This window comes from Centroberyx affinis, unplaced genomic scaffold, assembly GCF_046629955.1.
Source record: "Centroberyx affinis isolate AG114_WGS23_722 - 3 ecotype Tasmania unplaced genomic scaffold, CSIRO-AGI_Caff_v1 ptg006388l_1, whole genome shotgun sequence".
NCBI classification, from domain to species: Eukaryota; Metazoa; Chordata; class Actinopteri; order Beryciformes; family Berycidae; genus Centroberyx; species Centroberyx affinis.
The window spans coordinates 70,447-91,579 of NW_027283244.1; the positions used below are offsets into that span (position 1 = coordinate 70,447).

At 40.5% G+C, this 21,133-nt stretch overlaps 1 protein-coding gene across 1 annotated transcript in view; it reads left to right on the forward strand.

Annotated features, from left to right (window-relative positions):
• Positions 1-16,400, forward strand: part of nudt14 (nudix (nucleoside diphosphate linked moiety X)-type motif 14) — a 32,270-nt gene extending 15,870 nt beyond the window's left edge. The window contains exons 3-5 of the mRNA XM_071512617.1: positions 5,873-5,937; positions 7,571-7,865; positions 9,928-16,400. Of these exons, the coding sequence (XP_071368718.1) occupies positions 5,873-5,937; positions 7,571-7,865; positions 9,928-10,177 (610 nt within the window). The 3' untranslated portion in view covers positions 10,178-16,400. The remainder of the gene's footprint in view (positions 1-5,872; positions 5,938-7,570; positions 7,866-9,927) is intronic.
• The last annotated feature ends 4,733 nt before the right edge of the window (positions 16,401-21,133 follow it).

Genomic DNA, 21,133 nt, shown 5'->3' on the forward strand with positions numbered 1-21,133 from the left:
CAATTCTGCCAAGTCGTTCCCCTTCCTTAGCATGTAGCAATGGGACCTGGGATTGTTTTGCATTTTTGTGTAACTGTGCATAGAAAAGTTCTTCTCAGTGGGCTTCATGTTGGCCTACACTTCTTGTCACATTTCAGAAGCATTAATAGAAAGAAAGACCACATGTCAAGAGGCTAAATGGGCAATGCACTATAAAATATCTACATAGAACCTGGTTAATGTCTATCTGAAGAAGGTTGTTTTCCTGAGAGACAAAGATCAATTTCTCCATTGTAATATTAGGAAATCGATTCTGCATGGAATGAAAACTCTTCCTCATAATTCAGTAACACAAACATTTGCCTATTTTTTGAGTTATGATTACTCCCCCAAGCGATTTCTATCTACTAAATTCTTTATGGCAACTATCCTACTGAGCAATTTTACGTTGATTAGACGTTTAAAACACGTCTAAATGGCCCATAGCCGTCCAGGCTAAATAAAGTTTAAATGGGGTTGAAAAGTGAAAGTTTATTAGATGTCTATACATAGACAAAAGTATCCTAGGCTATATGAGAGCTAGACGCAATGTTGAAATTACTTCTTGTGCTCAGATAATTATCTTGTAGGCTAGTCTACAGGACTTCTCTGGTGCATATTTTTGGTATTTACAGATGTTTATTCATTGTAATAATGTATTTACTGCTTGGTCTAAAACAGGTCTATACATAGCCGTAATGATCCTGGGCTATATGAGAGCTAAAGCATAGACGTGACGTTGAAACCACATCTTTTGCTCAGTGGGATCACTTGAATTTCCAACAGACAGGAACAAGCAACAGTTTCCAAAACAAGCTGTAGGCATTCTCAATCAAATGCTAGTGGTGGCTCTTAAAGATGTTGGTCTCTCTGGGACCAATTGGATGGTTTCTGTTATTTTGACACCTATGTGTTTATTGGAATGTTGACATAATGGCACGTGTTTATTGCTGTTAGTGTTTGTCAATGAGTGTGTGTATTTGTGTGTGCACGAGTTTTAAGAGGCCAAGGGCAACGGAAAGGTAAAGTCATTAGGAAGTGGCATATGTTTAGGTCTTCAGTAGCGGTGCTGCTGTCCTGCTCGTCTCTGTGTTGGGTCCCATGTCGCTCACTATGAAGAGTTTGATTCGAAGTAGTAGTCTTTTGACCAAGAAGTCTTGGAGTTGGTGTCCAGTCGGCATGAATAGGTTAGCATCAGTGCTTTGACTTGGTTCTTCCACATCAATCTTGGTGAACACAGCTCTATAACGTAAACTTAGCCAAGACCAAGACAATCTGTCAGCTGTTGGAAGTACAGCTAACCTGTAGCCTTGTGCCAGTATACATCTGGTATTAACATGCGTACTAGGGGTTCAGATTGTATTTGGATATAAAAACCACGCCCACTGAAGCTCACCTAATTGCTTGTAGGGCTCGCCTTACACAATAAAAGGCAATTTAGTTTTTTACTATATATGATGAATGATAGTGGTGATAGATGATGAAAATGGCTTTTTTTATCGAATCACCTCTGTTTTAATCAAATCATCTTTGGATTCAGTTCACATGCATTTTCAGCACTCTGGTTTTCAATTCACATGCATTTTCGTCACATCTATTTTTATCACTGTATGTTTTTTGCTTCCACCGCTCATACTCACTATCAATCTAAAGGATGTTAAGTATGAAATGTAATGTGTGCTGCAATGTAGCAAGGGGAAATAAGCAATCTGATTTCAGTGTGGACACAGGAGATACATTTTAATGCCAGGTGTAAGTGCAATCTGGCTAAACAATCTAGAACAGTGTCATGTATACAAGCTTAACCTACAGTATGTGTAAAAGCTGCTTTAGTGTGCACAAAACACAGCTCATCTTACCTCATCAAATCACATTGAATGAGAAAAGACCATTAACAAATGTCACAAAGGATAAAAGTCTGATATTGAAGTCTGATTTGTCAAAATGCAGTTGTCCTTTTACCACAAGAAGCTTAATTTTACGTCTTTGGCATAGCAAGCTCTGCACTGCAACCAACTGACCTGTGATCAGCTCAGAATGGAGGACCCTCTCCTCATATGTCTGCCGCAGCACAGTGTTCCCGCTGTCCGACCGGAAGCCCCGCAGAGAAGGCTCCAAGCTTAACGGTGCATGAAATGTCCTGAGCGTCCGTTTAGCTTGCTCTCCTTGGTTTAACCATTAGAGCTTTTTTTTTTTTTTTTTGCGAGAGGGAAGCAATGGAACAGCAGTAATGGTGTGGAACAGCAATACAAGGCCCATACCTGCCTCAGGGGACGGCTTCCATGCCCCGGGCCTGTGTGTCCCACTTTTGGCCTGGATCCTCCCGCGCTATTTTGTGGGCGATAATGTTCTGGCACTAGACTTTCTGTTGCGCCTATAGGCTTCATTTCACAGAAACAAGTAGTGGTTTCTCATAGTTCAGATCCTTAGATGCCTGCAGAGGTATTTTTGGAAGCTCAAACCCTGAAATTCAGTGGCTCTTCCCCTTTTGAAAACATCGACGTCATCTGTGGACTTTCCGATTAAGACAAAAACAGTGGTGTGGTGGGGTGATCAGTGGATCTGTCAGAGATTTTTACAGGTTTCACACAGGGAGAAGCAATTAAAAAAAGGAACCCTGTGACCTTCCTTTGGGGAGGGGGGGGGTGAATGAAGGTGTGATAGAGAGGGGAAGAGGATGGAGAACTGGCAGAGGTTTCCACAGTTGGCTGTTCCTAGATAAGAGGCCCTTAAAATGGACCAGGGGCTTTTTAATCAGCAGCTGAGGCACAACTGACCTTTTCCTCTCCTGATATCGCCACACACAGCGATATCAGGATACTAGTATTATTGCCCAATATTTACCCAATTGAATTAACCTTAAATTATTTATTGCACCAGCAGTAAGGTTGGAAATTTTAAGTTATTTCACTGAAGGTGAAATGAGTTGAATGGGTCTAATCACAGAAACACACCAGAACAGACATTGGCAGATGTTTATCAGGCGTTATCTGCAGCAAGCATTAAATAGACACTCAAAACCATTTATCAGATCCCTGTACTAAGGATAAACCAGGTGAATTGACATTGTCAAAAACACAGGAAAGATAATCAGCAGATAACTGTTTAAAAGGGATATTTCAGAGTCTTGGCTCTGAAATAGACTTGAAAATGTTAAGAATTCTGGACTGAACCTTATTAGATTATAAGAGTAACATGTAATAAGTCTGGGCCGTATACCGACCTTATGAATCTCTCACCAACCTAATGTTCTTCATGTCAGTATGGTCTGGTCAGTATACTCTGGTAAAAGCTGCTCCCCACTGCTCATGCTGTGCTCTTGAGAAAAACTACAAAGTAAAGTCACATCTGGTCCACATACTGTATATCCTCCTCATCTAGCCTATGAGCTTCAGTCAAAACAAAAATAGCCTCCCTGTCCTACCGTCCTTGACTGTTTGTTACTAAGAACAAACTTGAGTATTGAGCAGGGACAATGAGTCAGACCTGGTATCCGAAAGAGGATTCTGTGTCTGTATGTTGGCTTCAGCAAACATGATGCAGAAAGAAGCAACATGTAAACATTGTTGAACAATCGCAGCAACACAAGTAATTCGTTTCATCGCTTGAAATGCAACTACCTCATCAAATATGGTGAGTGTATAGCAAAGGAACAAGAGGCAGCTGATGTGCTTATTTTGAAAATTTGAAAGAGATGTCAGTCATTTTTAGTTTCTGCGGTGTTTAATTTATCGTTATCGCGGTAAATGTGACAATAAATCTTGATATGGATTTGAGGTCCTATCGCCCCACCCTAACATGTAATATCTTCTCCGGTTCGGATTTCCACGTTAAATATCTAGTGCGAACAGATATTGAAACAGGCCAGTATCAGCTCCAGGGTCCTGGCTGGGAGCAGGTTGCAGCAGCAATCTCCTGGTCTCTCTCACCATGGGAAAGACAGGGCAGGGCTTCCTGCCTCCTCAGACACATCCGCTTTCCCAACACAGAGCCCAGGCCCCGAGTCTCCACTGGCTGCAAAACAATCACACTCACACACACACACGGCATTGACCCACCTGTGTGCATACAATTTGTTGGGTGGCAGTGGCGTGGCACATCACACTGACCTTCCTTCCCATGTTATCTTCACATGCCTCCCTGCTGGGAGTGCTTTCTTATTTCTGATCCATAAGAGTAGGTGGCAGGATGGACCAGTAGTGGTTAGTGAGGTCATTCTCCATGATTCCCCCATGTGGCTATACCTGCCCTTGAGCAAGATACTTGCCCTACTGCTCCATGAACAAGGCAACCTGGCCTCACCCTCCACCCAAACCAGAAGGAAGAAACAGAATTTCCTTTGGGGGATTAGTACATTCCCACTGAGCAATTTTACGTTGATTAGATGTTTAAAACACGTCTAAATGGCCATAGCCGTCTAGACTAAATTAAGTTTAAATGGGGTTGAAAAGTGAAAGTTTATTGGATGTCTATACGTAGACAAAATTATCCTAGGCTATATGAGAGCTACGTATAGACGCAATGTTGAAATTACTTCTTGTGCTCAGATAATTATCTTGTAGGCTAGTCTACAGGACTTCTCTGGTGCATATTTTTGGTATTTACAGATGTTTATTCATTGTAATAATGTATTTACTGCTTGGTCTAAAATAGGTCTATACATAGCGTAATGATCCTGGGCTATATGAGAGCTGAAGCATAGACGCAACGTTGAAATCACGTCTTTTGCTCAGTGGGTTATATCAAAACAAACAAGAGGTGAGAAGAACAAAGTGCTACCTAGAAATGGGAAGCATGCTGTATTAGTAAATAATATATTGAGCCTTTTTAATATTAGGGGCAATAAGTAAGAATTTTACTAACCCCCCCCCCCCAAAACCACCTACTTGCATTTTCAAAGCCTCAATGATGGAAGATGGTGCTATGAGCAAGCGACCAGTGCCATGCTATATAGGCTAAAAAAACCTCACTCTCCAGCCAAAAAAGCAGTGTTATCATTCCAGTATATGGCATGGTGATATATTACCTCTCCACTAGATGTTTACGTTGGATCTCGGCTCAAATTCGCTACTCACTCCTATTGTGAGTATTTGTGTCCTTTACAGGCCACTGTAAATCAAGGGGACAGGAGGGGGGGGATTACTTTATTCCTCTTTAATAGTTAATAAAACAGCAGAATGATAAACAATGAAGCGAAAGGGAATTAAATAAGACAAAAGCTACTACTAAAATACTAAAAAAGGTGAAGACAAAGTAATCAGTTAACATGGAAAGCAAAAAATATATATATTAGAAGCTTGGTGAGTTAACCCAGGTTAGTGACATTTGTAAGTGTCATGGCTGGTGCTTCTTCTTGTCTTTGGGTTGGTCACAGTCCTGTTATTCTGACAGCAATATAAGCGGCTAACTTTTTTTTTTGTTGGCTGGCATCTTGCATTGTGTATTTGGCCCCTGGTTTTGTTATTTGAACTTCAAAAACATTGTGAATCTCAGGTTGTGGATGAAAATCACGTTCGATATTTTCATCCTTTCTCTGCCAAGGCTCACCTAAGGGCAAAACAAAACCTAAGAAATTGTTTCCACATAACAAAAGTGCATGCTGTACAATACTGACAATTCACCACATTTATCAACAAATCTGACACTTCATTAACGTGTACACACACACACTCACACTCACACTCTCTCTTTCTCATTCTACAAACTGTTGATCTTAAAGTTTTCATGCTTTCCAAGCTACTCAGACCAATGATCTACTGTTTGGGTAGAGATTTATTTTTAGAAAAAGTTGTCAGATTGTGATTTTTCTTTAATCTCATGTTTTTTTTTCTCTCTCTCTCTCTCTCTCCCTCAGTGTCTCAGTGCTGATCTTCAACACCACTTCTCATTGTTTTGTCCTTGTCAAGCAGTTCCGTCCAGGTAAATGATCACCTTTCTCTTTTTCCATCCCCCAAAAAACCTAGCAGTCTAATAACATTATGGACTGCAGTTTATAATACCTTTTTTCTTTTTTTTCTTTTTTTGCCAAGCCAGATCTAGTTTGTTGACCATCCTGTTGGGCACTCTCAGTAAAAAGCAGTACACTAGAATCCCTGTTTATTCAACTGGACCCTAGCAACAATGCAGTCTCATAAATAGACCGCAAGAGACCCCATTACAAAGCAGCCTAACCTCCTTTGTTAGACGTCGCCAGGGACTGTCCCACACTGCAGTGTGCTAAATTCAAGGAAGTCTGGGCATTGATGTATTTTTTTTTCCCTCCCCTCTCTCCTTGCTGTCGGAAAAAAAAAAGAACTAGCCTTTGTCTGAGAGAAATGACACTTTGTCCAGAACCTAGAATTCACTTTCAAACACTTGTTTATTTGCTACATGTCTATAAAATCTTTTTATAACTTAACTGCCTGGTTGTGCTCCAACACAAAACGTTATCTACTGCAGATATTGTTTCATAAAAATTGTTGCTGAGTAATTGACTATTGTGGATGTTCTGTGAATGTAATCTAAACACAAGAGAAAGAGAAAAGTAAGCTGAAATTCTGCAAAGCCAGTAGCTGCTTTTAGATTTTCTATTGTTATCAGCAGTTATCAACATAATAAAAATATCAGTCCAAATCTGTATTATTTTTTCCAAATTTCTGGGCCCAAACCATTTAAGCACTGTGCAGGATGATGTATGGCTGAAAGATATGCTAACAATAGGGGCAGAAAGAGTACCAAATTATCTTACTCAAGTAGAAGTACTGCTATGTTGCTGAAAGTTAGTATAATTATTGATGTAAAAAAGTCAAACTAAAAGGTAGCTCAGTTTAAATGTACTAAATATGAGTAAGAGTTACCATAAAAAAACATTGTTACATATGATCTTTCCTATAATGCCAAAAGGTGTCGAGCATTGTAAAAGTGCGATACCAAAATTCATGTCAATATTTAATCTTTGATTTGAAAAATAGCCTGAAAATGCAGATTCCTGTTACTCTGTACCACTATTACCTTGATGTTCCTCTTGCTATTAGCTATTCAACTAGCTAGACACCAACCAGCCAAATGCTAATAATTCTGTGGATGGGGGTTTGATAGGGATTTCTGGTTGGTCAGTTTCTGATGCAATACTTTTGGCAACAAAATTTGTAATCTGTAATGGATGCGATTTTAAAATGTAGCAAAATACAATCCCAGCAAGCATTTGACAGATAGCGAAAGTTAAACATCAACCCAATATTGCATGATACAATTTCAAATTAAAACAGCTTTGGAAACAGTTTTGGACTGATACCAGAAAGACGTGTAGGTCCTGATTTCACAAAACGATGCAGGTAGCAGGTATGGACGATTATGGATGTCTCAATTTAAATTTTGGTGCTATATTTCTGTTGGTACAGGCCGTCATGACATCTATTCAACATCAAAATGTTTGCTGGGATACTTCATTTAAAACATACTTGTGTAAAAGTAAAATTAAAAGCTACTCATTTACAGTAATGAGAGTAATTCTTCCACCCGTGTCTTAACAATATTTTCTCTTAACAATATCCATCCTGTATTCCATCAACAGCTGTATACATGTGTGAGTGGGAGAGGACCAAGCCTCAGCCTCCCGAGACCGCCGAGAAAGCCGAGGGGGGCGCCGCCGAAGCCGCCGCCCCGGAGTCCCAGGAGGGCCAGACGGTCCCGGAGGGGGGAAGCTCCTCTCCGCAGCCCCCGGCCTTGGCGGGGGTCACCTACGAGCTTTGCGCCGGGCTGGTGGACAAGCCCGACCTCTCCCTAGAGGAGATCGCCCGGCAGGAGGTGCTGGAGGAGTGTGGCTACGACGTGCCTGCTTCCAAGCTGAGGAGGATCACCTCTTACAGGTCAGTTAGGTAGTTGGTTCCCTGTCTGAATCAGTCTTAAAAAAAAGTATTAGTCTGAAATACACTTAGCAGAGGTTTTATTTCACCATGCAATGACAGGCTTCTTTGCTCTGCATGTCCACTCTTGGATTAATACAGCTTTGTTTGTTTTGTTTTCTCCTTTTCATATCTGCTTTTCTAAACACAGCTGGATGTCATGTCCCTTAACAATTGATATCCTGTTTCTTTTTCTTATGCTGTCCATTTGTTCAATCAGCAATTGTTTCTTTGGTTGGATTTGGTTTGAAATTGGTCATAAATTCAAGTCTAGGTAGCATTAAAAAATATTAAGTTTGGCTTCTGAAACCTGCAAAAAAATGTGTGTTTGTACTAGGAGTAAAGCATATCTTTTGACCAATCAAAAGATGACATAAACAAGCCCCTTCTCATTGAAGACAATTGCCAGGCAGTTGGGCAAAAGACCTCTAGAAGGTGTTAAGGACTAACTAAACTAAAACACACATGGAACACTGAACATGGACAAGAAGATAGGACAAGCAAGCAGCACAGGAACATGAGAATATATAATAGCAGACACAAGAAGGGGGCAATATAACAATCACAACAGATGTCTAAATGATGAGAGAAAAAACTGAGGAAGAGAAAAATGCTCAGGTTATGTAATCAGGTGGACAGAAGCGACATGGCTGGTAGCACAAACCATCCGTCTCTGTCAACATATAAATAGACTACAGGTAGATATTACAGTTGAAAGTGCCAGGAATAAAGTTCAGTCAGTGTAGCAGCAGATCAGAGTGAGCAGCAGACTGTGTGAGTACAGCTCAGTTAAATACACACTGCCCTATTGGTGAAGTACAGTGTGATTTGTGACTAACAGAGATGAGACTGCATCAGCAAGAGTTTCCTGACTGAACTTGTGTGGCTCATTAGTCCCACATTAGGCAGCAGCACCTGGACAGCTAAGACTGATGGCTCTCATAAGCATGCTTTTGATTTGACTCGCGCACCTCCTCTGGCTTTGTTGGTGGTGTCTACTGCGGTTGTTATGTGTGGGCTGCTTCCATTAAATGGAGAGGTATCATCTTAACCCTCATGACCCCTATGAGGCTGTTTCTGACAGAGGCACACGGGTTGTGAAGCTGTGTGACTCGCTGCTAACGGGCAACCCCAGGTCACAGCCCTTTGCAATTGAGAAATACAGCTCCGTTTGACTAGCACTTATATTCCTCAAGGCATACAAAGATAGAAACTGACAGGAGTTTTCGTGAGTGTGAGTGTCCAAGTTTGGATACAGCAGTATGTGGCCCTCCAAATGTTTTAGTCAATATAGGGCTTTCAGGTGATGTCTGGCAGCCATATTGGAGGTCCTCAGCTCTTGGACAACAACAGCTGAGAATAGCAAATTGCATATCTAAGCGTCCAATTTGTCTGTCTCAACCAAACTGAATGGACATGGTTAATTTCTGTGCTGTGTTTGACTGGGAACTGATCATTTCACTGTTGATAAATGTGATAAATTTTGTGTTTAGCTAGCTCATATACAGCTGTATGTTAGCTAGCTAGCTGTAGTATTGGGTCAGCTAGTTATCACTGCTTCGATGATTTACACAGCTAATCTTACGTGGCTATTAGGAAATAGTGGCTAGTAGTTGCATCTTTACATTACCATTAGTTGCTTTGCTAAATTAGCTTGCTGGCTAGTAAGCTAGCTATCAAAGCCAAGTTAACGGAACTGTCTTTTCTCAAGCTACATTTCAGTGAGTTTTGGAGTAGAGATTAGGGCTAAAGGCAAGACAGTTTACTGTGTCACAATAAGCTAAATTTAGAAATAATTCTAGCATATCAGTCTATTCACTTTTACTTATAACATTTTTGAATGGACCTATGCCCACACCACAACTGTCTTTTTTCAAATATCTCTGTAGCCTGGTTGTTATATATTTAGACATTATTTACGTACAGCCAATTCTCGCATCATGGAGAATGTTAAAAACAGTTGTTTTCACAGCTATAGACCCCTCTGATCTTTACCTTCCCTCTTTTTATTTTTTTCTTCCTCCAGGTCAGGCGTGGGTGTGACGGGTGCCAAGCAGACCATGTTCTACGCCGAGGTGTCGGACGACAATCGCGTCGGCGAGGGTGGCGGCGCGCCACAGGAGGGCGAGCTGATTGAGGTGGTCAAGGTACCCCTGCACGAGGCCATGACGTTCGCGTACGATGAGAGCATCCCCAAAACCATGGGCGTCATCTTTAGCTTCATCTGGTTCCACAACAACATGTCGCCCAAGTACAAGATCTCCACCAATGTGTAACCAGCGTTAAACAACTCCTTCCATCGTTTTAACCTGTCCCCGAATGAAATCAAACACTGGCCCAGCACATCCACTCTTCCCCCATGGCCCTTCATCCTTTATTGCCTTTTTGCTTACTGGTACATGATAAAGGGTGGGCCCCTTGTCATGTTGCCAACACGTATCTTTGAGTTTTGTCCTGTTACCTTTCTAATTTTTATGTGGTCTTAATTACCTTTCCTAAAAACAAATTTGCCATATGCTGGGGGTCACTGGCACTTTTTTCTCTCTTCTTCATATTGTTTTGGTATGTTTATCCTTTCATTTACTGTGCCATCTCGCATAAATGGCTGTATATCACTGGTTCCATTTGCCTGCCCTTGATTAAGCCATGATCCAGTAATGCAAAAACAATGCTTAGTCAATGGTGGGGCCTTGTGATGATAGAAGTGATTCGCGTGATTTATTAACCACCACTTGTTCAGGCATGCCTCATTCAATTTCTCTGTGATCCACAGCCTCTAAGCAATACTTATCATAGTAAACCCCAGGCTAAACAATCACTCAGTGTCACTGAAATCTTCTCACTTTGTCACAAAGTGGTTAGGAGGTAGAGCCAGTGGATATAATAGCAGACTTCATTATACAAGGAAATTGTGTAATTAGGTTTTCTTAGACACTATACAGCAGAAATATTCACCTACCTCTGCACTGAGGGCCTAATTTGCAGTATTCAGCATATCACTGATTGAGTACTCAAGTACAATCTTAATTTGCATCATATACAGGGAGTTATATTAACACACATAAGAATCAAGTCCACTTCCATTGGCCTTTTCACATTTAGTTAGGGATATGACAAGCTGCAGTGGGTTCCCATTTGTTTTCAGAACCTGATACACGGCATATAACATGTCCGTGAAATCCTTAGATTCACTTTGACGTAACTTCCCAAACGGGCGCATCTGTGAGGCCCTTTGTTTTGGGGAGATGAGTTTGAGTTTTGTTGATACCACCATGGGTTTTGGAGAAAGAATTTTTCTCCCTTTTACCCCTTAAAGGAGTATGGGTAGGCCATCCTCAATTATTTATATTTTTCTGTCATGGATCACATTGACGAGAGACCAGAAATAGACAAGAGAGCTATGCCAAAAAAGCGTGAGCTGTGGTTTAAACCCAACAAGGCCAACTGACCATATCTGCTATTGAGATTCTCAATGTTTCCATCCATCCGATCAAACCTCTCCCATACGCCATTGTCAAGCATTTGTACTTCACATCACGTCCATATGAATCCAACTCAGTCCTCTCCAAGACTTCTGGCTCAAACCTTTGCAAAACCCTCTATAAGGTTTTCACAGCTTCCATTACAATCAAGCCATTTGTAGGCAGTGTTATTTATGCCTAGCATGTTTTGGTATATCACAAAGCACCAAAACTGAGGACATTTTGAACAAATTAATGGAGGCTTAAGAACTAGTCTCAAAGGACTTGAACTCTTAATGATTATCCTTTGGTCACAATTTATTTGGGGAGGTCCCCTGTAGTTAATGCTGAAATGGAGTAGTTGTGTAAAGCTTTGATGGCCATAAGGACAGAAAGCTAAGCTCACAAAAGTGAACCTCAAAAGCAGCTTGCCAAAATCTCAGGTCCAAATAGCCAACCCTGCGGTCATATTCAGGGATTGAACCATTCTATTGGTTTAATTTCATCTCTGAATGTGATGATGACCGACATGTAATCACATTTCAAGATCACTTGCATCTTAAATAACTGTAAGCAACAAAATGCTTACTATTCTTACTATATGCCAGTACTTTGTTCATCCAAAAAAGGGCTGACACTTCATTTACTATTTAACATATGAACAGAAAGACGTTCACCTACATTGTAGACACCTACATTGTAGACAATATGGTGTGTTAAAAGATATGCAAGTGCTGAAGCAAAGCCAATGCTGTTTTTTAGCAAATTACCGCTCGATACATACAGTATCTATCATGCCATATTACTACACTTAAACAATCAGAAAACTACACTGGCAGATCTTGTTACAATTCCAATGTAGCCATGCTACAGCGATTGTATACTGAATGGGACTTTAACTCTTCGGCAAACCACTTGGTGCACCTGCAAAGTTTGGAAGTTGAAAAGTTTGTGTGGGGAAAAAATGCTGCGTTATAAGTGTTGTAAGTTGAAAAAACTGACTTGCCTGAATAACTTGGTGGTTTAGCATCTACATATTTAAATATACTGTATGTTAATGATATTGGGTTTCTATTGATAAGTGAGACTTTTAAGTGCAATGTTTCTAATACCTTTCAAAGATTATAAGGTATGAAAGGAGTTATAGAATGACCCAACAGGTATGATGTACTTGACGTACAACTTCTAGGAATACTGGTGGGCCTCTGTGAAAGAAAATAGTTATAAAGCAAGCAAGTGTCCTTGCTTCAGCTGATGACAAGACATCGCCAAAATGTATTGCAAGATTTGCTGGCACAAGTGCGGAGATTTTTTTGCGCTTTGTATTGGCCATCGTAGAAGCAGACTTGCTTTGCCTTGTGACTCAGGGTGCGATCACACCAGTTCATTTTCTTTGGTCTGAACCATAGTGGAAACAATTACTTTGTTGCATCTTTTATTTGGTTTGCTTAGGTTCACACTGCTTAATTACAAGTGAACCAGGGCTTGTAAACAAAGTCACATGGACGCACAAGTAGCTTGTTTATTGGACAGAGTTTGGTAACCTGTCATCAACCCATGTTGGAGATTTTGGCGGTGGTTTGCACTCTTGACCACAATTTACCCTTTCTGGTGTTCATGCCAGTTAGGAACACATGAAGAAATAACTGAATATGAGCATCAGTCAAGACTGCTGTTGTGCTAGGCTTTCCAAACACGAAGAACTGCTGGAACTGAACCGACAGAGTAAACGCTCTAGAGTTTGAATGAAACGGTCCGAACACGCTTGGTGTGAACGCACCCTCAGTCAAACCTTTTGAGAGGTCCTTCCCACCCAAACCTTGTAGGAATAGATGCATTACCCTCATAGCCATAGTTATCCATCTCAACCACTTGAGTTCTCCTGTCCATCCAAGAACATTCCTTGATGCAGGATTGCATAATTCGCTGGAATTGCTTGAATTGATTTTATTTTGTTGATTCCCTTGGACTAACGTCACCCGGGCATATCCAAGTAAGTTCCAAAGCATATTACCTAATGCTTTTTCAAGACAAAATTCTACCACTCCTATGCAAATCCACAAATTTTCGGCATCTAACTTAATTCACGGTACATGTTCAACACCAAATCCAATTCTCTTTGACTACCACTTGTTGGAATTTATTTTTAGGTTTCAAACAAACGCATACACATTGTTAAATTGGGGGCATGTCAAGTTCAATCTCAGGACACCTTGGAAAAAATGTGGAACGCACCTCTGGAAACCCTTGAAAGTGACCACTGGAAGACATGTTGGGGGGTACGTCTTAATTCCATGAGGCCCCCACATAATGCTACTCCCCCGCAAATAGGGCTTTAGTTGATTGTTTTCCATTTTCTCGGTTACTGTCAAACACTTTCACAAATTGTTCTCGTTTCTTTCTCCATGCTTTACACAATGACAAATAACCTCTTATGTGATATCTTCAAATGGTTTCTTTAGCTCGAAAAGAGTGATATCAGGGAATTATTGGAATCTTATTCTCACTAGATCGATGACCTCAGTCCCTTACCCTCTTCATTTACTCCACCTTTTGTCCATATGACAATCTTTTCTTGACAGTCTGTCTCGGTTGAATGAGATTTTGAGTGGATTATCTGACTGTGCGCACTGAGAGTAGCTGAAAAGGAGAACTCCACTGAAAGATTTCCGATGGTGCTCACTTTCTACCTTTTTTACATGGTTGGTATTTGTTTCTTTGTCCGACACTTCCACAGTCTAATACAGAGTTCTTCAAAGTGGGAAGTGTGCCCACCTTGGAAATTAATGGGTATACTCGCATTTTCTCTTAACTCATGAGAAAAATAGCTATAGCTTACATTTTAAATAGCTTCGACATAATCATTCCATTGTTGAAAGAAGCAAAATTGATTTTCTCTGACGGTTTTCTGAAATGAGGCCAAGTGGTTCAGACTTGGCTCACTCTAAAACATTGATGTTAACCCTTCCACAAATGGGACAAAAAAGCCACTTAAACCTTTGAGGCCAGTCTGTAAATTTACGTCCCTGTCAAACGTACGCATCTACCCCTCTGCCTTCTCTTTTGGCTGTAACTGTCTTTGCATTTGAGGAAAGTTTTGTAAAAACAAGGGGCTGTTTTCCCTTACCCTAGCACTTTTGACAGAAGTGTAAGGTTGCAGACTGTGCCACTGGTAAGCCATATTGACTTCTGTTAAATATCACAAATATTTGAGGTAAGGAAATGGTTCAATGATAATTCCGGTTATTTTAAACCTGGGCCTTATTTCCATAGTTTTTACTATCATGACAATTAATTGTGTTCAATATTTCGCCACTTCATGGTAGAACTTTCTGTACCTTCAGTTCCGTACCTGTCTACACAGTAACATACGCTGCAATGGAACCTGCCTACATCCAATTTTCCGATCTCTGGTCTATTGCCTGAAACTTGCATATATTGCGCTATTAGATATGTTATTTTATTTAGCATTAGCTATTCAGCAAGTAGAATATGTGGGATTTTTTGCGGCTTCCGATATCGTGATATAGTGTGTCGACACAAGTGGTAAACACAGCAGGGAATCCACTGGCGTCGGCAGTCCAAGGTATTAAAAATCAAAATTAGTCATATTCACACTAATACAATCAACTGTATTATCTCTAGAGTGACAAAATTTTGAACACAATCATTAAAATGGCAAAAACTTGGAAAATAAGGGCCAGGTTGAAAATAACTAGACTTATCCTTTAAGTTGCATGGTTCTATGGTTCTTTGCCTATGCTGTATATTACCATTAGCCCAGCATATGACATTTCTACCTCCATCACTCAGGCAAGTAGGCAGCACAACTAAAATATCTGATGTCCTTTTGCTTGCTTTCAAGGCACTGACATATCAAATTTTCAGCGACGTGTCGGAAATGTCAACGCTCAGTGGAGTTCTCTGCGACAGAATGCTTAAATCTTCTGATTTTCCTCATGAGTTGTACCACATTTTTTTTATACATGTACCCCATTGCTATGCTGTAGTTGCTTCTTCAACTGTGATTTTCTTTTTCTTTCTTTGAATGGTTTGTGCACCGTTTCGAAATTTCTTACTGTATTTTCAGTGACCATGAGCTGAGCTATATCTTGAAAATATCCGTTTTTAAAGGTGCTATGTGTAGTATTCTCTAATTAATACAGGTATATTGCTGTTAAATCAGTGGTGATGATGCCTTTGACTGTTGATTTTTGCAGTTCTAAACAGTAGCTCCAATTGTCTGCTTGTTGTTACCAAACAGTGAGCCTGAATTGACAGAATTTTGCTTTTGTTGATCAGTGATTCTTGCCTTGCCCACGAATCCTTGTAAGGCAGTTTCTGGGTCTTGGGTCTGTACCTTCACTTTGCTTCCTTATTGGTGGGCTGGTAGCTGGCAGTTCAGAAGCAGCCGGGGGAACATAATCAAATTTGCTGCTGTCAAGCAGTTCACAGCGGTTATACAGTGTAGCACATATGGTAATCTATTAGATTGTGTCATATTTACTGAAAATCCTACACATAATACCTTTAAGAGAAAGGAGTATTATGATTTTTCTCCTGGTAAAGGCATACTTGCAAAGCAATTTGTACAATTGTGATTTCTCTTTTTCTTTCTGGTAGTGTCTTACACTGAATTTGTGTTCTTAAAAAATATTCTCTGAAAAAAGTACTAGCATAAGCATTGCAGTATTAATGATCTATCATGTATTTTATGCTTTATTTGGAGTGAATACTCATTGTGGGCAGTGTTTTCAGTAACGTTTCTGTTTTTTTAATTTATTACATAAATGTTTAAATATTTAACTTTGAAACCATATGACACTTGGTACAAATATATATTTAAATATGATACTTTGCATGTGCACTAACTGTGTTTCATTAAACTGCATTAAGTTTAAATAAAATAGGTTTGATGCCTGATATTCATTTTGTCTCACAGGTTACTCACTTCTTACTCGTACAGTAGATGTGCTTTAAAAGTCCTATATAGCAGAAGTCATCATTTAATTGAAGTTTTGAGTTAGGAGTGAGGATGTCTAACCTGTATTTCCAAAGACTGCATATATCTATACTCATTTCTCTTTTACAGTCTTGTAAAAGATTGGCACCTCATGCAATTTACAATATAAATCTTCAAAATGAAGGTCGTATTTTGTTGTATTAATTTGTTGTGACAGGATTACTAATCATTAGACAAAGTTATTAGGAGGAGGGCGAGGTTGCCTTAAACATATTAACTAACCAAGTTCCACCGCACTACATTTGCTATGGCAACCATGAAGTTACTGACAACAGTGACTTCCCTGTCTACTGCTGGAGACATATGTTACAGCCATCTATGAGACGCAACACTAAAAGGAATCAAGAATCTGCATCTGCTCTCTCTATTGTCATATTATGAAATATTAAAACAGTGTATGGTTATACGATTATTCAGGGTATCTGTGGGTCCTTTAAACAGTTTTTATATTATCTAACTTTAATGCTCTTTAATTCTTTTATTAATTAATTCAGTTATTAAAGGTCTTATTTTTTGTGCTGCATGTCCACTCTTACATTAATAAAGAACAGGGTTAGTAATACAATAATGCAAAACCTCTGCTGGTCATATCCTGTTGCTCTTTTTCTTATCCTGGCCATTTCACATAGTCACAACTTTTCACAAACATAGTTTCACAACTGTCATTAGCTGTGTTCAGTCTTCAATGAAACTGAAAGAACACACTTGCAAGCAATCTGTGGTGAAGTCATCATGTGAGTGGCATCCATCACATGATGAACTTGAAATTCCCACCACTTCCCTACTGCTTAGGTACATACTGTCCATCTGTCAGTAGTCTTTATAAAGCCTATCGATATATCAAGCCTGGTGAACAAACACATCTTGATAGGATACAAACTAGATCTGGAACAGGAAATAGGACAACACATTTATGCAAAGAATTGGACACAAGCCCTTACAGTATACAGTATGTAAATTGTGAAAGCCTGATCTTGATGTGCATCTTGATATATTTCCCAGTAGAGATAGCAGATTGTCTTGGCCAATAGACTGTGGCATCAGCAAGTGCAGGGTTCCCACAGTAAGGAGATGTTAGGAAATAGGAAGAATATTTTCTTGCAGTTGCCTCTGTGTGAGATAAAGGCGTTAATCCTATAATAATCTTCCGTATCAGAATGCTTTAGAAAACCCTGATAACTACTAAATGGGTAGGAATATTAGTAATTAATCTTTAAGTTTATCTTCATCCTCTGCTCACATCAGCAATCCCATTAAGATTAGATAGACGTATTTGTCAGTTCCAACATTTTCAACTATCTGTTCATCAACCTATTGCTTATACTGTTTATTAACAGTCTTAGGATCTATATACAGGCTAAAGGAACTAGGTACTTCATCACTAAAATGCAGCTACCTACAGTGACTCATTCTATATCACTTTACTTCCTTTCTTTTTTTTCCTCAAATGCCAATACCACACATCCCCTGCTATCTCTTCAAAGCATGTTGCTTGGGAACAAGATGGCAACAGGTCATGCTCACACTCCCTCCCACTTTAGTAACACATTTCTCTGGTAATATGGCTCTATTGCAAAGAAATACACTCTATACAGACGCAGTCTTCTAGACCACAATGTTCTTACTCGGTTAATGGGGTTTAACTCAATTTCCTGCACAGCTTCAGATCATGTTGACGACAAGGTTAACACTGAAATAGTATAATAGTAATCGCCTTAGAGAGAGATAGGAGTCAACTAGTAGCCTATAATTAGTTTTGAGTTGTTTTCAGTTGATTTCAGACATGCATGTTCAACAAGGACCTGATAAAAATCCTACAGTCACATAGCTATTACTTAGATGTAAAAGGATCTAGAAGACCCAAAAAGTTTCATTTAATGCTTTTTTCCATTCAAGCCTCAAGCCAATAAAAAATCGAAAGCTTAAAAGGAATGTGAGGAATTTTGATATTCATCCATCCGGGTCAGGGCTGCGGTGGCAACGCAGCGACTTCCTCCAGCTCCTCCTGCGGGGATCCCGAGGCATGCTGGGAGATGTAGTCCCTCCAGCGTGTCTGACCGACCCACCCCACCTACCCCCCCCCCCCCCCCCGATCTCAAAAATTACATGAATACCCACTTCCCACCGCCCTTCCACCTCTGTGCTTTGTGTGACAGTGTGGACAGAGTACCTGCATTGTAGCCCGGTGGCTTTCATGTTGTAATTGGACACATGGGATCGCGGTGTCCCTCTCCTCCAGAGGCCATCTGTGTGTGTGCGTGTGTGTGTGTGTGTGTGTGTGTGTGTGTCTGTGTGTTCACCACAGCAGGTGGACGGCCGCCTCTCTTTCTGGACGAAGTCAGTTCCCAGGTGTGAGCCGGCAGCTGCCCTTTGAAGCCGAGACAAGAGCCACCGCTGGAGTCGCGAGGTAAATCGAGGGACAAAAGTCAACAGGATTCCGGCGTGCTCACACACTGTCCATCTGTATGCAAATGAGGGCTTGGACATATGGGGAAGGAAGAGGGGTGGGGGTGCGCAGGGGACTGGAGGGGATGGCTAATGAACTTTCTGTAGAAGGACTACCAAGGTAAAATAAGAAACTTTATTGCCTTTGCGGGGAGAATTTTGTCCTGGACTTCGAAGCTGCAGCACAAAAGACAAAAAAAACAGAAACATCATGCAATCAGTACATTAGATAAAAACACATCATACACATATCAAATAACAGTTTTCAGAGTTTTTTGGAAAAGGCAGATGGAAAAATGGAATGTCTCCGATAGTTGCTGAGGGAAGAGCTTGATTTTCCCAGCCGAGGAATCGAACCAACGACCTTCTCAAGCGTCTCTGCATCTCTAACCTTCTGGTACTGCTTCCCTTTGAGTCCCTTAAAGATTAGCGACTAAATCTACTGATCAGATACACGAATCCTCCCTTCCTTTTCATATCCACTTTTTCACCCAACGTACACTTGAAATTACTCCAAGATGAGCTTCTTCTTCTGCCCTCGCCTCTTGAGCGATGACCGCCGATCGGGTCGTACCCTTGGACCGGAGGGGGAACTGATTTAAAACGGTCCAAACTGACAAACAGACCTAGATGGGAACCAGATGAACACAACCTGTTTCTCTCTTATAGGCCCAATATCGAGTTGGTCACAAAGAAGACTTTGCTGCACTCTTTTTACGACCTTATGTCTGCTGGGCCTTATCAGTGAGGTATATTTATGAGGTCCCGTATGCTGGGATGGCATGGGGGGAGTTAAAGTAAGTCTCTCTATATATATCTCCACATGTGGAAGGGGGCAAACGGGGGAAAGTCTTATCTGCTACGTTGCAAGCGACAGGAGAGAAATGTGAACAGCATGCCGCACATCCTCTCTAATCGTGTCTTTTATCACCGATACACGACGGGTAGCGTTTAGATTTGTACAGCGCATGTCATCTCTCTCAGATTGGTGATGGTGAAGGAGAGGAAGCAAAAAGAAGTAATAGCATTATGAGATCAAATGGCTTTAAGATGCGACTATTTTCTCCTCGTCCTCATGTTGAGCGTTGGAGATGATCCGTGAGTTTTTGGCGACAGATTTGAAAACAAGCTCAAGTCGAATGGAGTATGCCCACAAAATATCTTGGATGAGCAAATGTCCCCGGTTTGCTTGGTGCTGCTCAAACCAGAAATAGTCTTCCCAGGAAGTTTGAAGGTGTTTTCTCCTCTGAACGGCGACGGCGAGTGTCACGCAGATCGGCACGTGTGAAATCCGAGCTCGCCGCATGAGAAAACAGAAACGCATACAGTGCTATCAGCAGAGCAGAACATAAGGGCATGAGAGAGATACACCTCGGAGTCAGCGATGGCTGCCTGTCTCCTCTTATCGCAGCGGAACTGCCCTTTCCACACACTTGATAGCTCGGTCAAGCATGGGGACGAAAGGGAAAGCTGGGCAGCTGAAGTCGCCGAGACGCAGTGGCTTCAATTAGAAAAATGCTTATCCTCGATTCCATCATGCAGAACCAATTGAATTGATGTGAATGATTGAATTAATTCTATGAAATTCTATTGATTCTATTAAATTAAGTCTAGTATTTCTTTATTCATTGTAATGCATTCATGCCGTATATTGGGTGATGAAATTGGTTTCATATTTTGATTTATCACAGAAAATTAGAGAAAATGGAATGTAACCCACTGAATTTGGCATCAAGATCATTTTTTCTTAAACTATACATACTGTATATACATACAGTATGTAAATCCTTTTCATAAAAGAGGAAAGCCTTTTATAAATGAGGCCCTCACTGGATGTGATGAAAAAACTGTTGAGTTCTGTACTCTGTTCCCTCCTCTTGAAACCGGTGTATCTTTGGGATTAGAGGTTGACCCCATTAGTATTGCTTGGAGCTGTGGGGTATGGACTAGCCAACTGGTAGATTGGAGTTTTAGTTTGACAGACATTTCTTGGACCACTCTGGAAGCAGAAATAATCTGATTGGTTGAGTTAAACCTCAGTGGGCGGAGTCAAGAAAGCCATTGTTCTCTGTGGCAGAATTTAGTCTTAGTTTTTTTAAGTTTAATTTAGTTTTTCTGGCTAAGTAACAATAGACTGAAGCCCAGTGAAAAAGGTAAGGGGTAAGAGAGGAAGAAGTAGCCATACTAGCCTTTAGCTGTCTAGGTAAACTAGTTAGCTAGCTGCTGAGCTTCCAAGATCATGAATGTCACGGCCAAGAAAGAATGAAAAAAATAAGTCACTGCTATTCATATTTTTTAGTTAT